Consider the following 22,380-nt stretch of genomic DNA (forward strand, 5'->3'; position numbering starts at 1 on the left):
ATCTGAGTTTGTGGCGTTGTCCCGTATCTGTTCAGCAGTCTTGCTGTATTTGAGTTTGCATGCTCGTGTGAGTTTGCATGTTCGTGTCACAGAACACGCATCCCAACGGTTCCGCATTCAGTCGGTGTGAGCTCACTGCTGCGGCTGGTCTTGCTCTGAGCAGTTTCATTCCGGGAATTGAGGCGGTTCCCCTTTGCCCTCTACCTCAGTAAGCAGCAAAAGAAAGCCGATGCGAACTGCACACTTGTCACCTGGTCAGCCTAGCACTTCACGGGTTACACCCGACATTGCTACTGGGTTTCAAAGGTGTTGCGATGGGTGTGGCAGACCGGAGGCAGGAAAGTGGAAACTACCCAATAGTTGTCATGAGCACCGGAAGCTTCAGCGAACAAAAATGCGGCTGGACAAATGACAGCAAATTCACATATCTCGAAGCTGAGGCAACAAATTCACGGTGGAAAAATCATCCGGGAATTGTTGTCTAACTGACTCGAATTCAGACTCGCGAAAAGCCGAAAAGAAATTGCATTAAGCTGAGCTGATGCTCACGATTCCAGTGCTTTTCCGCTCAGGTGGTGTGCTTCTAAACTAAAACAGTGCTCCACTTGGAGAATTGAACGGCTCAGTCCTGCGGGCTGCACCAGAACGGTAGCAGGCGTAGTAAACAACATTTCCGTCGGACATATTAGTATGCATGAAGCAGTCACTCTTGTTTGTCGCCAGTCGTTCGATGAGCGGTCGCATATGTGATCATGGTGGCCCACTTTGGTGACTGCGTCTGGGCACCGTCGCGTACAATTCACCAGTCTAATGGATGCGCAGAGGTCTTATCTGATTGCGGACAGTGTTCAGTTTGAATAGTTAGGACGCAAGAGACCTTGCGGGAGTGATGCTCCTGTGTAGAAAGCCTGGGATGTGGGCGGTGAAAACGGTTTGCGATAAGCGGGAGCGATAAGAAATCACAGGCGGATTTTTGTGCTGCTTCCGCTCACAGTGAGCCTACCTTTCCTCTCCTGTACACAGCAGTTAATTGTATGTCTACATGGACCACGTCGTGCGGGTTCCCTGTAGCAGAACGTCGGCTACTCTTTTTAGAATTCACAGCAGCTGCTGATGCCCCGACCTCGTCATGGTTTGGCTTGTGTAGGCAGATTCCCTCTGGCGTTTGCAATAGTCTTGAATGTTCAAAAGACTTCAGATTCGATTAATTCGGTGGCATCACGAGTGCCCGACTTGAGCCGAAGCCGAAGTGCGGTGAGGCATGAGCAGCAGTAGACGCTGTAGTGCACGAAGTGAACAGTGGAGCACCGGCCTCATTAGGAGGAACTCTTTTATACGCAGAGCACGAAAAGATCGGGGCCCAGTACGGCGGCACTGCCTGTCGCGAACGCCCAGGGGCAATGAACCACCAGAAAGCTTTCAAGGACGCTGAGGTGGGATGGCTAGCTGACAGGAGCACGGGAAACCCACGAGAAACGCACATACAGGGTATGACTGCATGTCGGGACGGATCAGAATGGGCCGCCTGCTTTCTCGGGCGTTGCTTTAGTACATGTTCTTGGCCACCTTCAAAGGCAAGAAGGAAGTAGCTCCGTCTTCGCGTGGTTCTTCCTGTAGTGTGCATGTGGCCGCTTCTCAACGCTATGCCATGGTGGCCGGGTGCTGCTTGAGGTGACGGCACTCGAGTTCTTTCTTAGTTTCTCGTCGAAAGCAGAAGTGATAAAGGTAGTGGATCTGATTGTATCCTATGGGAATAACAAAGGCACACCATCTTTTCGTTCCTGAAATTTAGGCTAAGAATCACTGTGAAGTCCCGTGATGTTAGGGGGTTATGACTCACAGTTTCCAGAACAGAGACGCTGTCCATGTTTTGGGCACACCCGTTGTGTGCTCCTACCTTCCTGCATTGCTTGCTCGCACCACTGCATTTCCTTCACGCGGTTCGGCGTTTTTCTTTCTGGAGTTCACGGATCTGTGAAATCCAGACCCTTTTCCCGAGGACGGGTGCTTGGTTTTCGTCCGCCGCCGCCTTGAGATCCGATAAAATCCCCGTGTCGTGCGCTGGATTGCCTCACAGCTTCGCTTGGTGCTTCGTTTAAGGTGCCGGATTGATGTTTTACCTGTCTACCCCAAGGACAAATTAATCTTCCGCCTTCGCGGATTTGCGCGTGCCTTAGGCGTTTGTTGCCTTCGATAAGTTTTGTGGTGGGTGCGTACGCTAGTGAAGATGAGTGGCGACATCGAACCTCGAGAGCAGATGCCACTGCCTGAACCTCCAGAGCAGATGCCTCTGCCTGAACCTCCAGAGCAGATGCCTCTGCCTGAACCTCCAGAGCAGATGCCTCTTCCTGAACCTCCAGAGCAGATGCCTCTGCCTGAACCTCCAGAGCAGATGCCTCTGCCCGAACCTCCAGAAAGTATTGCTCAGCGGGTGAGTTGGGACCTACAAACCTCCATATTATGCAAATACGCGGAAATGAAGGATTCTCGGTTTTAGAGCAGTTTTCCCCCAGGAGAAAGCTGAGTGTGGGTGTAATACGTTCATGAATGCAGCCGTAGTTAAAGTGAGCTCCTGTCCTGTTTACACATTTGGGCGGGGGAAAATGTTTTTTGCAAAAAAAAAAACAAACCGTCTCTTGATTCAGCCTATGGCAGAGCTTGTACGGGACCATACTACGTGTGCCTTTGTGCTGTCCCTCGGCCGTCACAGAGAACCTCACTTGCAGCGGTTCAGAACAGCCTTGTGGTGTAAAAAGAAAAAATATGTATAACTTTTGTCGAAGAGCCTTATCCCGATGCATCAAAAATGTCGTGTCAAGCAAGGTTTGCCTGTGTGTTTCGGCCTGACAGGCGTACTGGTTATGAGCCTGCTCCGTAGAGTCTTGCTGGCTGGCCATGCCACTGAGTATGGGAATCGAAGTTGGAGAAATCTGCTACTCGCGATGTGTTTCGTGTGTGCGTGTGTGTGTTCTCGAAGCTCCGGCGCATCCAACAGAAAGCACGAGAGGTAAGGAAGACACCGTCCGCAGCTGGGCTTCAACAGCCAGGGCCCGTTCAGAACAATGGTGCATCCATCCTGAGAAAAATGACTTATTGCACGGGCTCAACAAACGATCATTCTGCACAGCGGATGCTACAGTTGAGGGCCGACGAAGCGAACACAGTTTTGTTTTTCACGTTTCTGTGACAAGTGGAAGATGACCAATGCAAATTTACCGCGAAATCCTGGGAGCATCAGGGCAGAAAGCCCGGAAGCTGCGCCTCGCGTCTCCTTTATTCGGTTGTATAGAATTATGTAACCTTCGCCTGCGAAGGCTTACGCTTCTTTTGTGGGGATCAACTGCGACGTAGACACACTCAACATGACCTACCAAAGCCACCTAAATTCGGCGCTATATTACCGAACGGTCGTACGCCGGTCGCCGAAAGCTCCGTAGTCGTCCTCGAGTGTTCCATGGAAAAACAGGAATTTCAGATAAAAGACGATGGCTGCAAGCATGATAAAAAGCCAGGACAGACACGATCCCTTTCCACGAAGCCTTCGTATGCAACGCCCTCATTTGTTCATGGGCGTGTAATGTATTGATGACATACTTGTCATTCGCCATAACCGATAGGAGGCTTGAGTATTTCAGTAGAAACATCAGACGTTACTGGCCCCACCACGGCTAGTCCACAGGACTGTGTAAACCAGAGGCAGATATTAGGGAGCGAGACTGAGCTCCCCGTAGCCTGCACATGTATATTATGATGATTTTCGTGGGCTCGTTTCCCTTCCGGTTTACAACCGGACACGCAAACTGTTGTCTGTTGTTGGGGATGATTTCTTTTTGGCTCAGCTCAAGAAAGAGAACAAAACGCTACACGAGGTGAGGCGGAGTCTTCAGTCAAGACATGAGAAAAGATACCTTTGCAGGAGAGGAGGAAGGAGCAAGAGAAATTGAACTGCATTCTTTCGGTTCGTTCACTAATGGCACCGTCTAGTGGTCAAAAAATTGTCATATATAGGCGTGCAGCTTTTTCTTTCAAGTAAGGTGCTGAGGTGGCTAATTCTTATTCACTTCTGTGTATTTTGTAACCGAAGCAAAATAGCGACTACGTCTCACACTCTTCCTATGTTGTGTGCATTGTCTGCTGTGTCCAACAAAGTGATAATTGGAAAACACTTTTAAAGTCCAGTTAGGTGCTCATTTTCGTTACACTAAAGCTAGTAGTGGAACAACGGAAGCGGCTCGCGCGCAGAGACGCGGGCCGTGAGCAGGCCGTTCAGCTGTGAGACTGCGAAGGATGGTAGAGAAAGGACGTTCGATACATTAGTAAGCAACAGCAAATTTTCCAGTGTCATAGCCGTCCTGCAGCGTGGGATCTGATGAGGCTGTGTGCTTGGCCAATCCACATAGGAAGATTATTTTACTTGAGCGTGTGTTTTGTCATCAGAGGTTGAATAGCAGAGGATCGGCGCTTGAACAGGTGAGAATGCCTCCAATTCTAATAGAGCCCTCAGGCCACTTCTAACACAGAAATGAGAGCTTCGCGTATGCGTTACAGAAAGTAGAGGGTGGCGCTTCAAGTTACACCTGCCTTTGTCGCGAATGAAAAGTCCCTTCGTTTGTTATCGGTCATGTTACCGCATTTAGGAAAACCCAGAAACACATTCCATTGTGTGTTCAGCGGCTTCAGCTTGTGTTTTTGGTGTTGGGAAGGATTGAGAAGAGAGATGGGAACTCATGGCTCTTCATACGGTGCCATAGTTATTACTCTTGAACGCGGGTCCTGTACGAGTATATTTACTTCATTTCGATTCATCGTCCTGTTAAACACAAAATATTTATATCGAGGGACTACTGTAACAATTCCTCGGTTTTCACCTTTGTAGTGCCCGTCGCGCTGCGCTTCGCGCTCTGGCATCTGAGTGTAACGATTAGGAGACAGACACAGCGAACATTCTTTCAGTTGGAAAAGTAATTTGTGTGCTCAGGCAACCCTCGACGCTACAAACGGCGGAAATTTACCCGCAACGACTTCCCGTGTAGGCTCCTGTTGAGGGTTGCGTCGTCCTTCTTGTTGCATTGTGGCAGTGGCAGCCTGCCTAGCACACAAAAGGTCGTAGTTGAGGAATTAGTGCCGATGCAGAGTATTTTCCAGAGCAAATCGTTATCCGTTTTCTCCTTTCTGTGGAATGGGTCTCTTAAGACATCACCGTACGGGTTTTTTCTGTGTTATCGGTGTGACTTAACAGGAAACGAAGAACAGCCACGATAGTGTTGATGCTTTCGCGGGGATGCAGAGAGAAATTCTGGCAGAGTATGAGCAACTATTGAGGGAACAACAAGCCGAAATTCGAGCGCTACAAGAACAGTTGTCGAAAATGGATAGCAACGTTTCGTCCAATCAAGGGAACTCTACCCCTGCTGTCGATGACAGTTCGTATTGCTCACAGCCAAGTTTACTTTGTAGATGGCTGGCCTGTGTTTATGGGTCTGGAAATGATGACGCCCGAAGTGAACTAAAGAACACCCACGGTGTGCTCCGCACCACTGTGTTACCAGCTGAAACCACGCCTCCAGGATTGTGATAGTAGGGCTGGTGTGTATTGAGCGCCTCTTGTCTGTTTTCCTTCATCCGTGTTTGTTAACCAGAGTAACGTGAGCTGACGGTCAGCGACGCTCTTGGCAGGGACAAGTACTGTAGTTGATTCTAAGGTCACTTTCCAGCATGTGTCGAAACCAGTTTATAGCGCGACGGGAGTGCCAGAAATCAATAAAGGCATAATCTATGCCATGGGAGAAATAACCACGGAATCCACCTTGCAACAAGCGTACTCACTACTTGAGAGACGTTGAACCCGGACTGGCGGGGGCGCTTGTTTGGGGGGGGGGGGTAGCTACTGCTTTGAGGTCGACGATTGCTGCTACAGCCTCTCTTTACCGCTTTCAGTAATGGATACGATGTGCGGAAAGAGTATGTGCTGCTCTGTTGACGAACGCGCTAGCCACGGGAATTCAACACGGTCAATGAGCCCTGGACGCACCACAGCAGTGCGTGTTCAAGCGGGGGTGACGAGATGGGATGGATAGTGGTTCAGGCGAGAAAAATGAGGACGGTTGGTGTGTTTTGTTGACACCCTTCCAGTGGAAAATAATGGGAGGTGGTTCGCGAGATGCACTTTTGAGACACTTGGGAAACAGATTTCCATATTCTCGAAGCCAGTGGCAGTGGACGAGTGTATGCAGTGCCGTCTCAGCAAGCGAACGCATACACAACAGAATGTCACTGTCTTTTCGACTACCAGACCTCTGTCAACACGGAAGTTTGCTTGCTACCGAGTAGCCTGCTGCTCGGTCTACGTACGTGACCTTACAGCAAGAAAGCGAGGATGCTTGCCTGAATACTTGCAAAAGAGGATGGCCGCGGTTTCCGTGTCAGAATCATGGCGAGGGAATCCGCCGCGAGCACGAAAGCTTTGGCCTCTGAGCCCTACGAAGGTCCCGTACTCTTTGGGCAAACGGCACTTTTCTTAAACAAAATGTCGCATCAAAAGCGAGGGACACCTTATGCAGAAGAGTAATCTAGAAAAACCCATTTCCAGAGTCCATAACAGCCCACCTCGGAAGGGACTGATTGAGGCGCTGCCGGGGTAGACTTTGCCGACAGACCCTCACTACCTCTGTGAGGAGTTATGCAAAGTTGTCGCCACCGGAGACGGACTCCTGTCGGCATGTGCGTGCCGGTATACAGGCAAAGAATCCGTTCCGCCGACTGCGGAGCAGAAAACGCAGAACCAGGGGAAAATCTGCTTCTCGTGAATTTGTAGATGCTCTATCATGGAAGCACAAGGCTTCCTAAACGCTTGTTGTAGTCAGCCTTGATAACCGCGGCTCTTTTTCCCCGTGTTTTGATTCCGCAGTCCCCTGCGGCATTCCGTTGGGCTCGAGGCCAGAAACGCAGCAATCACCCTTCTGTTTGCCTTTTGTCCGCATAACCTTTGGTTCCGCAGTCGCCATTGTCAACTTCCGGTAGTGGCGGTTTGCATCTCCTTTCGTTTTCCCTGGTTCAAATGCTTGGCTGCGTATCGACTCTTTTTTGCCTCCTCGCCGTACGGATATCGGGATAGGTCAGAAGGTCGTCCTCCCTAAATCGTATCCGAGAAAAACAGCTTTTTCGCCGTTCTAACCCCACCGTGTGCCGTGATCCATCTTCATAGAAGATCACGCCTGGGCGATCCACTGGCAAACCGAAACAAAAGGAGGCGGCTGCGGGAAAGAAACGCTCGTATATATGCAGAAAGGAGAGGGACGGCCTTCCTCTGTGTCGGGAGTCCAGAAGCGCTCCTCGGCAACCCGTCGGGCCTCTGCCCTAGACCCGTTCCGGCCCTATCGCGTCAGGAGGAGACGGGGCGTCTCACTTTCGCGTTTCTACGGCACCCCGGACAACGCCCAGAAATGTTTTCCTAACTGCTGCCGACAAAGCCCTGGGTCTGCTTTTTGCCTTTCAACAGCTGTCGGCCTGCTTCGCGGTACTGGCCCTCTGTACAGGCTTCGCCGTGAGAGTGACTCTGAGCATTTCCACATTTGAAGGCGTGATACAGGCTCAGAGCGCTCGTCTCCACCTGTTCTCCAGGGTTTCCGGTGGAACCGATCGAATTTGTTCCCCGTAACGGCCGTACCCATTTCTCCGATGCCGGCCATCGCTGCCAAACTCTGAACCGCGCGGTCCACAGATGGAGGGACCGCTGCCATTCTCCTCTCACCTCTGGAACCTTTTTCCCGTTTCCCTGTGGCGTCGATATCCAAAAGACAAGCGTGATAACATGTCCATTTGAATCCGCCTACCCATCTCTGTTTTGCGGCCTCCGTATACCGTTCCGACGCGTGTCTTGACACGGGCCTTCCTGCGCCTACCGCGTGGTCTTTTCCTCCTCGGCCCTGGCGGGGTGAAGCTGCAGCCACAAGAGATAAGTTTCTTCGGAACCCTCGTGGATTTGCCCACCGTCATTTACGAGCACAGCCCTTCGTGCTGCCTTCGGCCCCTCGACTCAGGAACAAGCAAGTGCTTCAGCTCTAGCTGGCGAAGCGGCTTCCTGAGATACGTCTACCTCTCTGCTGTTTCCAACTGTTCTCGAGGCCAGCAAATCGATGTTTCAAGGAAAACTGACGCGCGGTCTGTAGCCACGCAAGAAACGGAGACCTTCTTCTGTAACGTTTTTTGTATCGTCGCCCCACTCGGCTTCTGGGACTCCGAACTGCTGGGATCGTCCGAACCGTATAACGCACGTCCTTCCTCGTTTGTTGCCTAACACGGATCGCTGGGAAAGACGCTTCTTGTCCGTCCAGGCGACTCTGTGCCAAGAGTCGCACTCTGCGCCAGCATCGCAGGAAAGTCCTGCTAGTCGTGGACTGTAGGAATATCGTGAATTTGCCTTCTGTTTCGCTTTTGTCTGAGCGGAGGTTCACCTTGTTTCCCGCCTTCGCGGGGCACCCTGTCCGACTGCTGTCGAGTCCCCGTCCGCTGATCCTGGAGACAGTTCCGCGCTTAAGGATGAATCCGCACATCCCCTGAAGAACGCGCGTTCACTTTTGTCTCCCGTTTCCCCTCCAGCCCGCTGTGCGCTTGCCAACGTCTCTCTGCTTCAGCAGTTCCCGGCCAGGTGGTCTTGCAAAACGGCGCCGAGCAGAAATCAGGGTGCCGCTGCTGGTAACGCGAAACCCGTGTTTTGGGCTGCCACGTGGCGTCGACATTCTCAATCTGTTCTGTCTCCCCGCCCGAAGAAGCGCCAAACAGTACGTCCTTCAGCCCTTCAGGGGCTTTCCCTCTCGTGGTTGCCCGGCGGCTCGGGGGGCGGGGGAACGCGTCAGTTTCGCAGAGCATGCATCTCTTCCGTATTATGCCAATCAATACGTTTCATCGTTATTGGTATTTCGTCTCTGGCGCGCCGGCTTCTCTCCCTGCGGCATATCGGCAGCTTTCCTCGGGTGGTAGGAGAGAGCGAGTCGACCGAGAAGGCAAGACTGGAGTGACGCCGGAAACCCCGGAGAGTCTACGTGGTTGAGGGGCGCCGTCTCTTGGGGGCGGTCATGCTGACCAGTGTCTCCTAGACACCCTGAGGACGTTCGGCGCGCGATGGCGGAGCAGATGATAAGGTCGGCCGCGACCGGGCCGTCAACCGAGGACGATGGAGACAGTGTGGAGTCTCGCCGTCCAGCTTCGTCCCTGCTTTCGGGCTCCGAAACTCCGCGACAGGGGCACCGCCGGGAGGCAAGCGCCGCGGGTGAACCCGGGACCAGGCAGGCGAGCACTCGGCGACAGGCTGAGCCGTCCCAGGCGGGTGCGTTTGTCGCGCGCACAGGGTCCACGGCGTCGGATGGGCGTTCGGAGACGCGGTCGGAGGTCAGCATTGAACTGGAGAGAAAAGGGACGAGTCCACACGAGATAAGGGGCCGCTCTGTCTCGAACCCTGGCTTCTACTGGGGTGCCTCCCCGCTATCGTTCGGCGGGCCAGCGTGTCCGCCTCCAGACCGGTTCGTCTCGACGGGTACCTGTGCGTCGTCTGCGAGGGAGCATCGCCGCATGCTCTCGCGCCGGGCACAGACGCCTCGCGGTTGCTCAGGTTTTGCGGCGGCTTCACTCGATGTCGCTCCGCCCGCGACCGCTTTTCTTCACACGCACATGCCGGCGCGGAATCTCGCGGCCTCGGGGTCGTTCTCGTCCGTCTCTACGCACGGCACGGGCGGCGGCCACCGCCCAGAAGGCGAGCCCAGATCTGCGCGCACGCAGGAGGCGGGGTACCCCGAGAAGGCGCCGCGGAGCGCGTTCTTCAGCGAAAAGGAACGGAGCACCATCTACTTTGACCGACGGGGCCAGGTGTTCACGTCGTGCATGACTGACTGGGAGGAAGATGACGCGTCTCACCGCAACGCGCACCGCGCGAAACACCGAAGAATGGTGAGTCGCCCGCCCTCGACGCACGACGGCGTCAGCGTGGCCCGGGATGATCGGTCGATCTGCGTCGATCCTATGGGCGGCGGCGTCGGGGGGTTTTACGACGGAGCGACGCTCCGAAGACGGCGAGCGTCGCCGGCGAGGTGCTGCAGTCGGTGGTGCCGAGCCACCGGCTTTGTCAACCAGTGGCGAAAGGAGTCGGTGTACGGGGTGTACCCGATCTGGACGCTGAGTGCGACGATGTGGGTGTGCATCATTGGGACGATCCTGTGCTTGGCGCTGGGAGCCTGGCTGATTGTCGAGGACAACCGCCACGTCGAGTGCCGGCTGAACTACGAAGATGAGACGCTGCAAGAGGGCGGATCGAGGTACTCCCTGCTCTCGATCACGGCGGACCTGTGTGGCAGTCGGAACAGTGACCTGACAGAGCTGACGGGGCCGTACGTCTACGTCTACGTGGAAATGGAGAACTTCTTCCAGAACGACGCGCAGATCCTCTGGAGCCGGAACGAGGCGCAACTGGCTGGGAAGATCATCACAGACCCGAGCGAACTGAGCGACTGCGACCCGGTCGTCACAGCTGTCGTCAACAACGTGACCAAGATTTTGCACCCCTGCGGAGCGCTCGCGTGGAATGTCTTCACCGACCGGTTCCAGTTCCTGGACGCCGTCCCGGACGACGCTGTCGACTCTGGCCCAGTCAAACCGCTGGTCGTTGAGCAGAGCCAAGACATTCTGCTCAGCTCGTTGGACTGGCGTTCGCGGTTCAAGAACCCCCCGGCTGAGGAGCGGGCAAAGTACCGCGACCAAGTCTACTTTTGGATGAGCCAGGTGGACAACGACGACGGCCAAGACATGTACAAGAGCCGAGAAGAGGCGAAAGCAGAGCTACTGATGGATCGGCTCAACTACGAAGAGGCGGGGGAAATGGTCGAGAACGGCCACTTTATCCAGTGGATGCAAGTCGCAACCTTTGGGACGTGGAGAAAGCTGTACGGCCGCATCAAGGGTCCCGTCGAGCTCCCGCTCTTCGCCTACATCGCGGTGACCTACGATGTGAAACAGTGGCGGGGAAAGAAGGCCATTGTGCTCGTTCAGCCGTCGCGATTTGGAGGCCGGACGCAGTTCACTGGAATCACGTACCTCGTGTTCGGGTGCATTCTCGGGGTCTTCGCCATCTACATGCTGTGGAAGAGATGGTACAAGACAGACGCACTCGCGGATGACGCCGTCAAAGACATTCGTTGGCGCGCGGGCAGTCGGAAGGGCAAGAAAAAGCTTAAGTGAACTTGAGACGCGCGGAGGCCGAGACTCCGACATCACGAGACGCCCGAGCTGGACTTCCTGGGCGGCCCAGCCCGACACGCGCCAAGGCTATGCTCGTAGAAAGGGTAGACAAATGCCGATTTTTCAACTACACGGTGGAACTGCTTTACACCGCAGTCCTCAAGGTGTCTGCGGGCAGTTTTCTAGTGTGTGGATGTGTCGAACTCGCACTCGCCTTCTACGCCGACACCTGTGTGCGAATACGTTGTGCACGTCTGCACGCCCGGTTTTGTGTGTTAAGTCGTTGTACGTCGTGTCGAGGCAGTGGAGGGGAAACGAGGGACAGTCCCAGCGATACTCAGATGAAGCGGGGAGGCTAGAAGACGGAGAGAGTCGCGCCGCGAACGACAGACGACCGTGAGTGTGCGGGGAAGAGGGAAGTGTCGACGGTTTGGACTCAACTGCTCGAGACGGTTCAACACAGGAAAGAAGGATTCGGAAAGAACAGATGATGCGGGTGGTTGTGGAAGAGTTGCAGTGTTTGCTCGTTTTCCCTCATTAGTTTTCGTGTGAGGTGCCAGGTACAAGTGGGAGGATAGGTTGGCTGCCGGTCGCCGAAGAGGTCGGTGTCGTCCCGGGTTCGTTTGAAAAGTGTGGAGAACGAAACCCGCACCTGAAAGGGGGAAACTCCCTTTTCTGTGGCTGGCCAACCTCCACATCATTTTGAGAAGCAATGTAGTGCCCTGGGAAGTGGAAAGCTGACGCAGACGGTCGAGGCCGGGTCCCCCTAACAAAGACCTACGGAGATACAGCCAGATGAACGCGTGTACGCTTCCCCATTGTGCGTTTTCTTGTTTTTGTTCTGAGTGCTTCTTGTCGCGTCCTCGGCTTTACGTTGGACAAAACCTCCGGCTTTTGTCCTCTCTTGTCGCGCCTCTTGGTCACAGCCACTCGCTCAGTGATCGCCCTCGACCGTTTACGACACAGTCTCAGGGCAGTGCCTCAACCATTTTTCTTGGAATAGATTTGCGTATCCTTTAAAACATGCTCTCTTCTCTCCCTCAATCGCACATATCCAACCTCTTGAGCCTCTGCTGACTCTCCGGCCTTTTCCCAAGACTCCCTGGTCGTCGCTACAAACAGCCAGACTTTGCCCCAACTGTCCGCCTCGTTCAGACCCGTCCTCGACTCGCTTGAGTAGTCAGATAAACTGCGCGTGAGCTGGCGGCATCCCCGCGGAGCTCTGAGCGTTTCGCTACATTTCTACTTTCGGGATAGCGAATACAGCGAAGAGCGAGGTAGCGCACGACCGAGGCTCGCTGACACGCAGACGGACGGCGAGGCTCCTTCCTTCTGCCCGCTTCCGTGCATGCGTCTGGGTTTGTGCACCGCCCCCCGTCGCAAAAAGATGGGAGGAGGGACACTGCGAGGGCGTGCAGGATGTACGGAGCCGGATCCCCGAGCGAGGGCATGTCTCCGGCCCGAGGGGGGGGGAGGGGGGGGGGAAGGTAGGAAGAAAGGCCAGATTAGGGGGATGTCACGGCGGAAGCGCAAACCAGATGCACAAACAGCAGTGATGGGAGACCTCAGCAAACAGATAGTCGTTTGGGGCTGGGCAGCGTGGACAGCCCGGAGGCCGTGGCGCAGAAACGGCGCGGCGAGAGGAGAACGATAGAGGAGACGGGGGAGCAAAACTGAGAGGAGAGTGGAGAGAGGGTTGCAGGGAAGAAGGACATGAAGGTCGAGAAACGAGGAGATCAAAATGACTTGCCGAAAGCAGAAAACACCTCGATAGCGCAAGGCGACACGGGCGGAAGCGGCCAGTTGCGTCTGGACCTAAAGTCGTTAACATGATCCCGGAAACCTCCGACAGCTGTGGGACGAGACACAGACACACATAATTACGGCATCTGTTTCCGTTTGGCTCTCCCATCTATCGCCGGCGTTTGGAGGAAGGTTTTGTCTTTGTGCTCTGGCTGGAGAGGATTCCATGCCACTTGATTGGCCGACGCGTAATGTGTTGGAGCAGTGCCGCACTCACGCCCGCGTGTTGCTCATCTTCCACGTGCAGAACCCTGTGGTCTGAGGTTTCCAAGCCGAAGTTCTACACCCGGCGCTTGCCGCGTTATCACGCTTAACGGAAGCCTTTTCAGGACGTACGGACGTCGAAGTTGCACGAAAGCAGAGGAGGAGGAACAGCATCAACAGAGAAGCATAACCGAAACTGGCCCGAGGAAAGATACAAAAGAGCGAGAAGCCACGACTCGGACGACGGCCCTCTCGTGTTTGTCTTGTTCTTTCTCCGGTGAACTCTGCCAGCCCCCGTCGGTCTCCCGAACACACTCCCGCATAGAAGCGCAGAAACACTCGCCACGAGCAGCCTGCCGCCCGGGAACCTGCATGGCCTGCGACCCGCGGTTCCATCCGACCGCACGCCTCTCCAAAGACTGCAAAACGCCTAGAGGGAAGGCACGAAAAAAACGCGTTTCGTGCAGTCTGCAGAGAGGAGCGTCTCTGCCTCGCCGAGCGCACGCCTGCGCAGCCTGTCCTTCTTCCCCTCGCTCTTCACTTGAACGCGGGTGGACACGGGGCTCGAGACGCGTAGATACCGAGTGAAGATCGACAGGGAGGGCGCCTTGGGTGCGCGCCGCCTTTTTCCTGGCCCGTCTTCAGCGCCCTGCAGTCGAGAAGAAGTTGAAGATCGTCTCGAAGTGCGACCAGCAGCCAATCAGGAGGGAGCCGCCCAGCACGAGCATGATGACCATCTGGAGAAAACATTCACAGGCGACGAAAAGACCTAGAGAACGGCTCACGCCTGCGCGACTTCGTCGGTCTCCCTTTTCGAAACCTTCCGGGGTTCACGCACGCGGGCATGTGGCCGCCCGAACCCAGGCGAACACCTCTGGGGAAACCGCCTGTCCCCGGAGGCGCGGGAAACAGACGCTGTGGCAGGCTGACGGCAGGAACAACAACCCGTCTTCGAGGAGACACATACACACAGACCCTACACGCGGGTGTCGAAGAAGACGTGGACACACCGAGACACACAAACACGTGGAGAAGGAAGAGGGCTTGAGGCGTCGAGACTTCTACGTGATCTAGGAACAGCGTCGACGCGCGGCCGGGCAGACCAAAGAGATGCTTTCAAGACGTCTTACCTCTGAACTCAAACCACCACCCACGTAACAGAGCGCCGCCACGCTGGCCAAGAGGACGACCTGCAGGAAGCCGCGCACGCATGCACATCAAACGCCGCGCATCGACGAAGCTGCGTTGAAGCGCCCCGCTTTGTGCAGGCTTCACCCCCACAACAGGAGAGGGGGAGAGCCCGCGTGCGTCGCTCTACGCCATGCGCAAACGGGTGAGTCCACAGTTCACTTTCTCTCCCGCCACGCCGGACGTGGCTTAGCGGGGGAAATCGCTCCGCAATTCCCTGGTCTTCAGGCTGCTCCGCTCCGTGGGTCTCCTGAACGCCGCAGCCCGTCGGAAGTTTCGACTCTCTTCACTTTTGAGTTGCACCCTTTTTGTGGGCTGTCTTTTCGCGGAGTTTCTGTCTATGGGCGAGAGCTTGCGAGCTTGGTTGCCTTGCCCCGTGGGTTTGTGTCTCTCGCCTACGTTGGTCCAGGAGATGTCGAAGAAGCTGTACAGCGCGGACCAGTACCAGGCGGGTGCGGCGCTGGCGACACAGCGTTTGGCGAAACGGTGGGCATCGCAGTATTCCGGCAACGGCTCAAAGTCGAGGTGTTTTTCGTCGATTTCTTCGTCCTCCGACTTGTGCTGCTGCGCGTCGAGGAGCTGGTAAAGCTCGGCGAGCAGACTTCTCTGACGCTTCTTCTCGGCCTCAGCTTCCCGGAGCGAGCCGTTCTGGCCGCCGCGCGTGTCGGCGTCGTGGAGCGTGAGGAAGCGACTGCCGTCGAGGTCGAGGAGGAAGAGACGCGAGAACTCCAGGTCTTCTTTCCAGAACGTGAAGAAGGGTGCCGACGCAGGAATGCCGGGGAGAGAAGGCAGCAGCGCAGGGGCGTCGAGTGACAAGCGAACCTGGGGAAGACGAAACAACGCGGGCGACGCGTGACTCGAAAAGTGAAGAGAGAAGCTGGGGAAGAGGCGCCGACACCGCGACACCACAGAGAGGAGAGAACCGCGGGTAAGGACAGGCACCCGAGGAGGACCACGACGGAAAACGAACAGGAGCGAAGAGACAAACCCGCTGGACGAAGGAACAGACACACGACACGAACGAGAGAAAGCGCCTCACGAGCTCTCAAAAGAAGAAACCCCCAGTTTCTCCCTTTCCCCTCACCGTCTGAACATGGAAGCCTCCATCTTTGCTTCCTTCATCTTCCTCGGCGACTTCCTCTTCTTCCGAATCCTCATCCTCATCCTCGTCAGATTCGTCGTCGGTCTCCTTTGTGCTGTGCTTGGGTTTGTCTTTTGCCTTCTCTGAAAACACAAACATATATATATATATATATATATATATATGCATACAATGCAGGTGTAACTCAAGGGGGAGTCCTCTCCGCCCTGCCCCCATATACCAGCGTAGATGTCCCCACAAGCTTCTATCAATCCCTTCACGTCTTCGCTGCGCCGCGAAGCTGTGCATTTCTCTATAAGCATGCGCGTAGCCGTCCATCCCCTTTTCTCACCCTTGAGGAATCTTTCCCGAGACGTCTGGAGAATCGCGCTGATTTCGTCGACAGAGAGAACAGCGTCGGCCGTGGCCTTCGCCGAGTCGCCTCCCTGGCCTTCCCCGGCCGGCCCCTCAACGCGCACGAGTGTGTACACCCGTTGCTCCAGCGTACCGCGGCACAACAGAGCCGCATTCTGCTGGTAAATGTAGGGGTGAACGTGCTGGAGGAACGAGACAAAGAGAACGGGGGAGAGGGCCATGATGCTTTAGATCGCTGGGACCGCTCTCCGTCATCAAAAGCAGTCGTCGCAGCTGCAGGCTGCAGACCCGTTGGAGCTCCCGAGCCCAGAGAAGAGACCACCAGAGCAAGAGAATGCAAAAAAAAAAGACAAGAATGAAGCAAAGAGAGCAGCGCGGAAACGAAAGGGAAGACGGAAGCGCGACACGGTGAGAGGAGAAACGAGAGCGACACCCGAGGCTGACGCAACTGTCGCGAAGGCAAGGAAAATGCCTTTTTTTCCATCTCACTTGCTGGAAGGAAGCGAGGAGGTTGTGGAGTTGCGTGAAGAGGGCGCTTTGAGACGCGCGAGACTTTCGGATGGACAGTTTCTCCACATATCTGTGGACGCCTTCGCCCTCGTCGACAAAGAGCAAAAATACCAGAGACGAGCGTAGGTCCTCTTGTGTGAATCCGAGAGGCGCATTTTTCACGAGGGATTTGGTATCCTCTCTCCGGGTTAGCCACCGGGGCGGATCTTGCAGCGCCGCAAAGAGTTCCTTCGTCTCGGCCTCGTCGGCAAGGAAACGCTCCAAGTTGTGCACGTAGCCGAAGGAGAAGAGCGGCAGATATTTGTGTGCCGCGTGTTTGAGAAGGAGCGAGGGGACAGTCGGCGAAGAGCGCGAAGGAACAACCACGAGCTTGTACGGTTGGGCCAGAGCAGACAGACCAGGCGCAGCCGACGCAGAAAGGAAGGCCTTCACCTCGGAGGCTGCAGCAAAAAAAAAAAACAGAGGCCCAGACCAACCGCAACAGTAAGGATCATTTGTGCTGGGCGGACACCACACAGCGGGAGAAAGAGCCTTACGCGAGGGCCTTTCTTTGACCCCGCTCTTCTCGCCGCGAATATGCTCCCAAAACAACAACACAAACAGATGCAGGCGACCGTGAGGGAAAGAGGGAAAGGACGAACGACCTGCGAAAGCGAAAGACAAAACGGAGAACGGGATTTAACGGGGCCGTCTCCGAAAATAAACCAATTGCCTTTTCTGGCGTCCGCTGTTTTCGCTTGCCAAGAACCTGCCACAGTTCGCCTGCAGGCTGGGCCGCGAGACAGGGCGAGAGACGAGAACGCGAGGAGACTCAAGAGACACACTGGCGAAGAGGCAAGTCGACAGGAAGGCACCCCATGGGGCGCAGCAGCCGCTCTGGCCCGAAGAGAAAGAAGCGCGCCGAAGGCAAAAAGACATGAGAAACCGCCGGAAGGACGAGCGCCAGGGGAACAAGAAAAGGACGGAGAGAAAGAGGAGACGCGGAGACCACTGGAACAGAGAAGGGACAGAGAGAGGAACGGCGGGAGGTCCGGAGAGAGGCGAAATTCCTAGGGCGACTCACCTGACGAGAGACTCGCAATATGATTCGGGAAGCTGCGAGCAATAAAAGCGTGGATGCTCTCCACAGAAGGCCGCGTGATTGCGGGGTACACCTGAAGAGAGACGCGCACTGGATGCAGAAAGCATAAAAACGGAACCTCCTTCCTGTTGGTGGATGCACCATTCTACGGAGACACAGCGACGGAGGTGACGAGAACGCACTCAAGCCTTGAACACTTCTTGCGTTACGGGAAAGAGGCAGAGATCATCTACGCGTAACGCATGAACTTGAGAGAGACGCAGACCGAGAGAAGTTGCGAGAGGCATTCAAAGGGAGGCGCAGACGAGCAGAGACAGGAAAGGCGCCGTGTGCTGGCGGGTGTACCTCTGGATGCATGCCGTTGGCCATAACGAGGATCGCCGGGAAGATTCTGAAGAAAACGCACCGGGAACCCGAGAAAACGATGAGACACAGAAAGGAGAGAAGACAGGAAGAAGCAGGCCGAATCGACGCTGTCACGCAAAAAAGAGAAGTCGAGGCGAGAGAGATGTTGAAAAGCCTTTGAAAAGGTTCGCGGAAGAGCAAATGTGGAAAGAAGACAGCAAAGGAACGTGGAGGGGCCCACAACCTACTTGATATTGACAGGAAGCCGCTTCGTCAGATCCTTGTTCTTCCTCACATTGATGACGCCATACTTGAAATATTTCCCCAACGTCAACGCTGCAGAGGCAAGAAGACAGCAGAAAGTCCACAAAATGCCGAAACACCCAGCCGCCACCCAGTCCCTCCCTCTCCCGACAAATCCAGGTGCCTACGCCTCTGCATCGACAAACACTTCTACCTATACATATACGTATATATATATATATATATATAACTGTATAGGCAGATAAATGTGTGCAAGGTTATCTATGTCCCTACGACTCCACTGCCAAGTCTTCCGCCACGCACGTTCCCATCCTTGCTCCGGGTCTTGCTTTCTGCGTCTTCGTGGCTGGCCCGCCTCAGATTTGCCACGGGGGCTGCCGAAGACACTCCGAGGGCCAAGCCGCGCACCAAAAAGACGGAAGACAGACGAGAACGCAGGAAAGCAGCAAAAAAAGGCGAGAGCACAGGCTCCAGTGCAAAGGAAAGAGACCGAAGAGCGACACAAAACGAAGTACGGAAGGAGGTTGACGAACGAGAGGGGAAAACGAACGAAGGCTTTCAGGAGAAAAACGTCGCCGGAGATCCACGCTTTCCACCTTTCCGAGAAACGCGCGCCTGTTACCTGTTTCCTGCCACATCTCCATCACGTGCTCGCTGAACTCGTCCTTGTCATTGTGGAGCTGCAAACAAACAGATCGCCACGCCCCTGTGCGACGCCCAGTCAAGCCTTTCAAAGCACACGATTCCAAAACGCATCTATATGCATATCTATATACAAATCCGTCCCTGGAAATACATGCAAACGCGCACGCACACTCACACATACACGCATATATTTATATATATATATATATGGAGAGGTAGGGGTGTCCTGCCATATGAAGCACGCACCTCGGAAAGATTCTGGAGTGCATCTTTAGGGGCGGTTTTTATCGTTCTCGATGCAGAGAGTTAGCGGACCAGAAATCCGTTTTCCACGTTCGTTGCAAAACGGTTTCTCACCATGATTGTCCACACGTGTCGGCCTGTGGCGGGATAGAACGCGTCGTTTGGCCCGAGACTCGTGAGGTCGATGATGTCTTTGCTGGTACGCGCGAGACTTTCCTCGCCTTCTCCGCGGCTCCGTTCCTGATCGCCTGCGTCGTTGCCGTCCTTCTTCTTCTTCAGCGCCTTCATCAAGGACTCGTACGCAACCGCTACTTCCGTGAAGCGGGCTTGGCAACCTGCGCAACCTGGGTTCTTGTCCGGGTGCCTGAAAAGAGAACGAGGAAACATCCCCTCGGTTCCTTCTAGCGCCCATCCAACACAGAGATACGGATTTCCAGGAACAACCAATTCTCTCTCTTATTCTGCCTTCCCACAAAAATGCCCGAACTCCCGCAAACCTTCCACATCCATATATATGTATATGTATATATATATGTATATATATGTACATAGAGGCCGCCTTTGCAAGTAAATCCCAATGGCCACACGTGCGCCGGTGTGTACATAGTTGTGGACATGCATGCGTGTGTTCTGCCGCATATACACCTCGTGTACGTAAACGAAAAAAACATATACATATATCTATATATATGTATATATATATATTTGTGTACGCGTATCTTTATGCATACATATCTGCGCCCACAGCTGGCTTACGTATGTGTCTCTCTATGTCGCTCTCGAGCGCCCGATTTGTCCCAACTGTGCGCACGGTCGGCAACGGTTGGATCGATTCATGCATTTGTGCCTTACCATCGCACAGACAAAGTTCTGTAGGCTTTGCGGATGTCTGCTTCAGTTGCTCCTGAGTCCAGCTGAAGAGCGGCCAGGTGTTGTTCTGTCTGCTGCCCACCCGTGTCTTCATCTTGGCCGTAATATTCCTCCGCGGCTTTCAGCGCAAAAACGCCTGCGCGAATTCAGACACGCCACAGCGAGAGACCGCTCCATGAGTCTTCTGAGCCTCCGTTTTCTCTCTGGACCCTTGACTCCCAGACACAGACAACTGACGCACGCGTGTTCTCCTTATCGCCATCTGGGAATACCGGTACAAACGGACAGGCCTCTCGGAACATAAGCGTCCCGCGAGAATCTATCCCTCTCTCTACTCTCCTACACGTACAAACATATATATATATATATATATATATATGCAGATGGGTTGAATCATTCGTGGGGGAGAGAAGGACCAGGGAGAGAAGTGAAGCGGCAAGCGCTGCACGTGCGCCGCTCTGCTTTTTCCAGCTTCTGCGGCGCCTCACGCTTCCCGTTCCTACCGATGATTGCAAGAGCGACGCATGCGTTGACGAGCCACCGCAGGAGGCGACTCCGCAGAGGCGTGCTCGATTCGAACAGCCGCTCCTTCAAAACGGCGAAGGAGAAACCTTCGTCTTTCTCCTTTCTCTTGCCTGAGCGCGGAGCCTGACAGAAGAGACAACGGGGCACCCGGTGAGGAAAGTAAGAGCAGTGGCACAGGGAAACTCAGCGAAAATCAGAGACGCCTGAAGAGACAGATGCCTGAGTGCCGGCACGCGGCGAAATCTCCCGCAGGCAAAGACGAGAGACGGAGAGAAAACAACTTCCGGCAGAACGCCCAGGCACCACCCCAGGGCGCAGCTCTCAGAGAAGAATTGAAGACGCACGGACGCGTCTAAAGGGAGAAGAGACAGCGAAATACGCGGCGAGCGAGAAGACACCTTTTCCCGCCGTTGCCTCGCGAGTTTTGGCATGTTGCCTGTTTCCGATCACGCCTCTCCTCTCTGCGTTCGCTTCCCTCTCTTTTGTCACGTTAAGGACGCCTCAGTATCGCTCTCTACATGAGCTGAGAATCAGCACTTCTTCCCCATCTTCCCGACTCCAACTCTCTCCATCTGTATCTCCCCCTCGATCTACGTGTCCATCTATCTCACCGTCATTCTTGCTCGTCCCTGTGTCGACGGCACCTACGTTCTTTCCCTTTTCTTTCTTTCCCAGGCGTTTTCTCGCCTCCTCGCCGCCGCTGGAGGTTGCAGGCCCCGTGGGACTTGTGCGGTGACTGCCGGAGCGGAGGGCGTCGTACACGTGGGCCGCGCGTTTCCCCATTGCGTCCACTTCGTCGCCACTGTCCACGGCGTCTTCTCTGGAAGAAGATCGCGAAAAGACACGTGGAAAGAGCAACACACTGCAGCGCTGCGCGACACCACCCAGAGAAAGAAAGAGGCGAAAGGACAAAAGACACGGAGAGGAGACAGAGGAAGCAAACACCGGGGACGTAACAGGCCGGACCAGGAATGCGAGATACAAGAGAGAGACACAGCCGGAAGAGGCAGTGAAAGGAGAGGTGGACGCAAGAAATGCGACAAGGGCTGCTGCGCCCCTTGGAGACGCAGGAAGTCGAGACGCTGTGACTTTTCCAAGACTGGCGAGAAAAAGAAACGCGCGAAACCGGCTTGTCGCCTCACCGGGTAGAGTTCGAGGCAGGGCTTCCGTCTGTGCGTCGGCCTCCGGAGCCTGCTTGTCTGTTTTTCCCGTCCCTCTGGCTGCTCGCGTTGTTCTTTCCCGACTGCACGACACGCAGAGGAGACAAAGGCGTTGAAAAAAACAGGGGGACACGCGAGCAGCCGCAGCCAGTTGCTGCCTCCAGTGGAGAGAAGAGACGCCAGAAACGCTCGGGAAAGGCGGGAAAGGAGGAACCAGGAACGACCGCGAAGTAAGACACGCTGGTGTGTTCAGTCTCGAGTGTATGTACAGCGGGAGTACCACGGGAGAAGACTCAAGGAACGAGGACGGGAGAAAAGAGGGGAGACGGAAGAGACAATGCGTGGGCAGCGACGGAGAGAGAGAGACCAAGAGAAGACGCGTGAAAAGGACGGAAGGAGAGGAGAAAGAAAAAAGAGGCAGGCATCGATTCGGGAGTCCGGCAACTGGTGGTATCGGGTTTGGTATCAGGAGCAAAAACCGCATCCATTCAGACCCGCAGGAAGCGTCCAGAGAGACATCCCGACGTTGCCTTTCCTTACAGCGAGAGTGAAGACACTCGGACCCCTGCCAGCGCTTTTTCCAAATGCGTCAACCTCTTCGTCACTCGACTCTGGATGCGAAGCCGGGGCGGGAATTGCCTTGTTGGGTTGACCCTTGCCAGTTTGCTTTCCCTTTTTCGCCGCCATCGTTCCTCGTTCAGCCGGAAGAGGGAACTTTGAGAGACCCGCTGGAAGATGAAGCTCACTTGGGTGAGAACCAAAAAGCGAATAGCGAGACAAGGAGAAAAGACTGCGGTACGAACGTAAAGCCCGTAGCGCTCTTCCCTCTCTCTCGTGCCTGCTTCTATACTCTCGACTCT

The 22,380-nt window shown here is 54.9% G+C and overlaps 3 protein-coding genes across 3 annotated transcripts; 2 read left to right on the top strand and 1 right to left on the bottom strand.

The window, feature by feature from the left end:
• Positions 1–2,365: 2,365 nt before the first annotated feature.
• Positions 2,366–5,575, top strand: NCLIV_032030 (conserved hypothetical protein; the record flags this gene model as incomplete). The annotated part of the gene is made up of 5 exons (XM_003883399.1): positions 2,366–2,431; positions 2,978–3,007; positions 3,840–3,869; positions 4,438–4,470; positions 5,240–5,575. 5 exons carry the CDS (start codon positions 2,366–2,368, stop codon positions 5,573–5,575), a joined length of 495 nt encoding a protein of 164 aa, XP_003883448.1.
• Positions 5,576–9,120: 3,545 nt separating this feature from the next.
• NCLIV_032040 (putative transmembrane domain-containing protein) lies at positions 9,121–11,226 on the top strand (the record flags this gene model as incomplete). The annotated part of the gene is made up of 1 exon (XM_003883400.1): positions 9,121–11,226. One exon carries the CDS (start codon positions 9,121–9,123, stop codon positions 11,224–11,226), a length of 2,106 nt encoding a protein of 701 aa, XP_003883449.1.
• A 2,648-nt stretch (positions 11,227–13,874) lies between these two features.
• Positions 13,875–22,207, bottom strand: NCLIV_032050 (putative DnaJ domain-containing protein; the record flags this gene model as incomplete). Its single annotated transcript, XM_003883401.1, has 16 exons — positions 13,875–13,970; positions 14,364–14,423; positions 14,821–15,243; positions 15,506–15,564; positions 15,855–16,059; positions 16,367–16,827; positions 17,451–17,541; positions 17,814–17,859; positions 18,062–18,149; positions 18,700–18,757; positions 19,080–19,329; positions 19,818–19,971; positions 20,339–20,483; positions 21,009–21,180; positions 21,503–21,603; positions 22,061–22,207. The coding sequence occupies 16 exons, from the start codon at positions 22,205–22,207 to the stop codon at positions 13,875–13,877; spliced, it is 2,556 nt and encodes an 851-aa protein (XP_003883450.1).
• Between the last annotated feature and the right edge of the window lie 173 nt (positions 22,208–22,380).

Source organism: Neospora caninum, chromosome VIII (genome assembly GCF_000208865.1).
Source record: "Neospora caninum Liverpool complete genome, chromosome VIII".
NCBI lineage: Eukaryota > Apicomplexa > Conoidasida > Eucoccidiorida > Sarcocystidae > Neospora > Neospora caninum.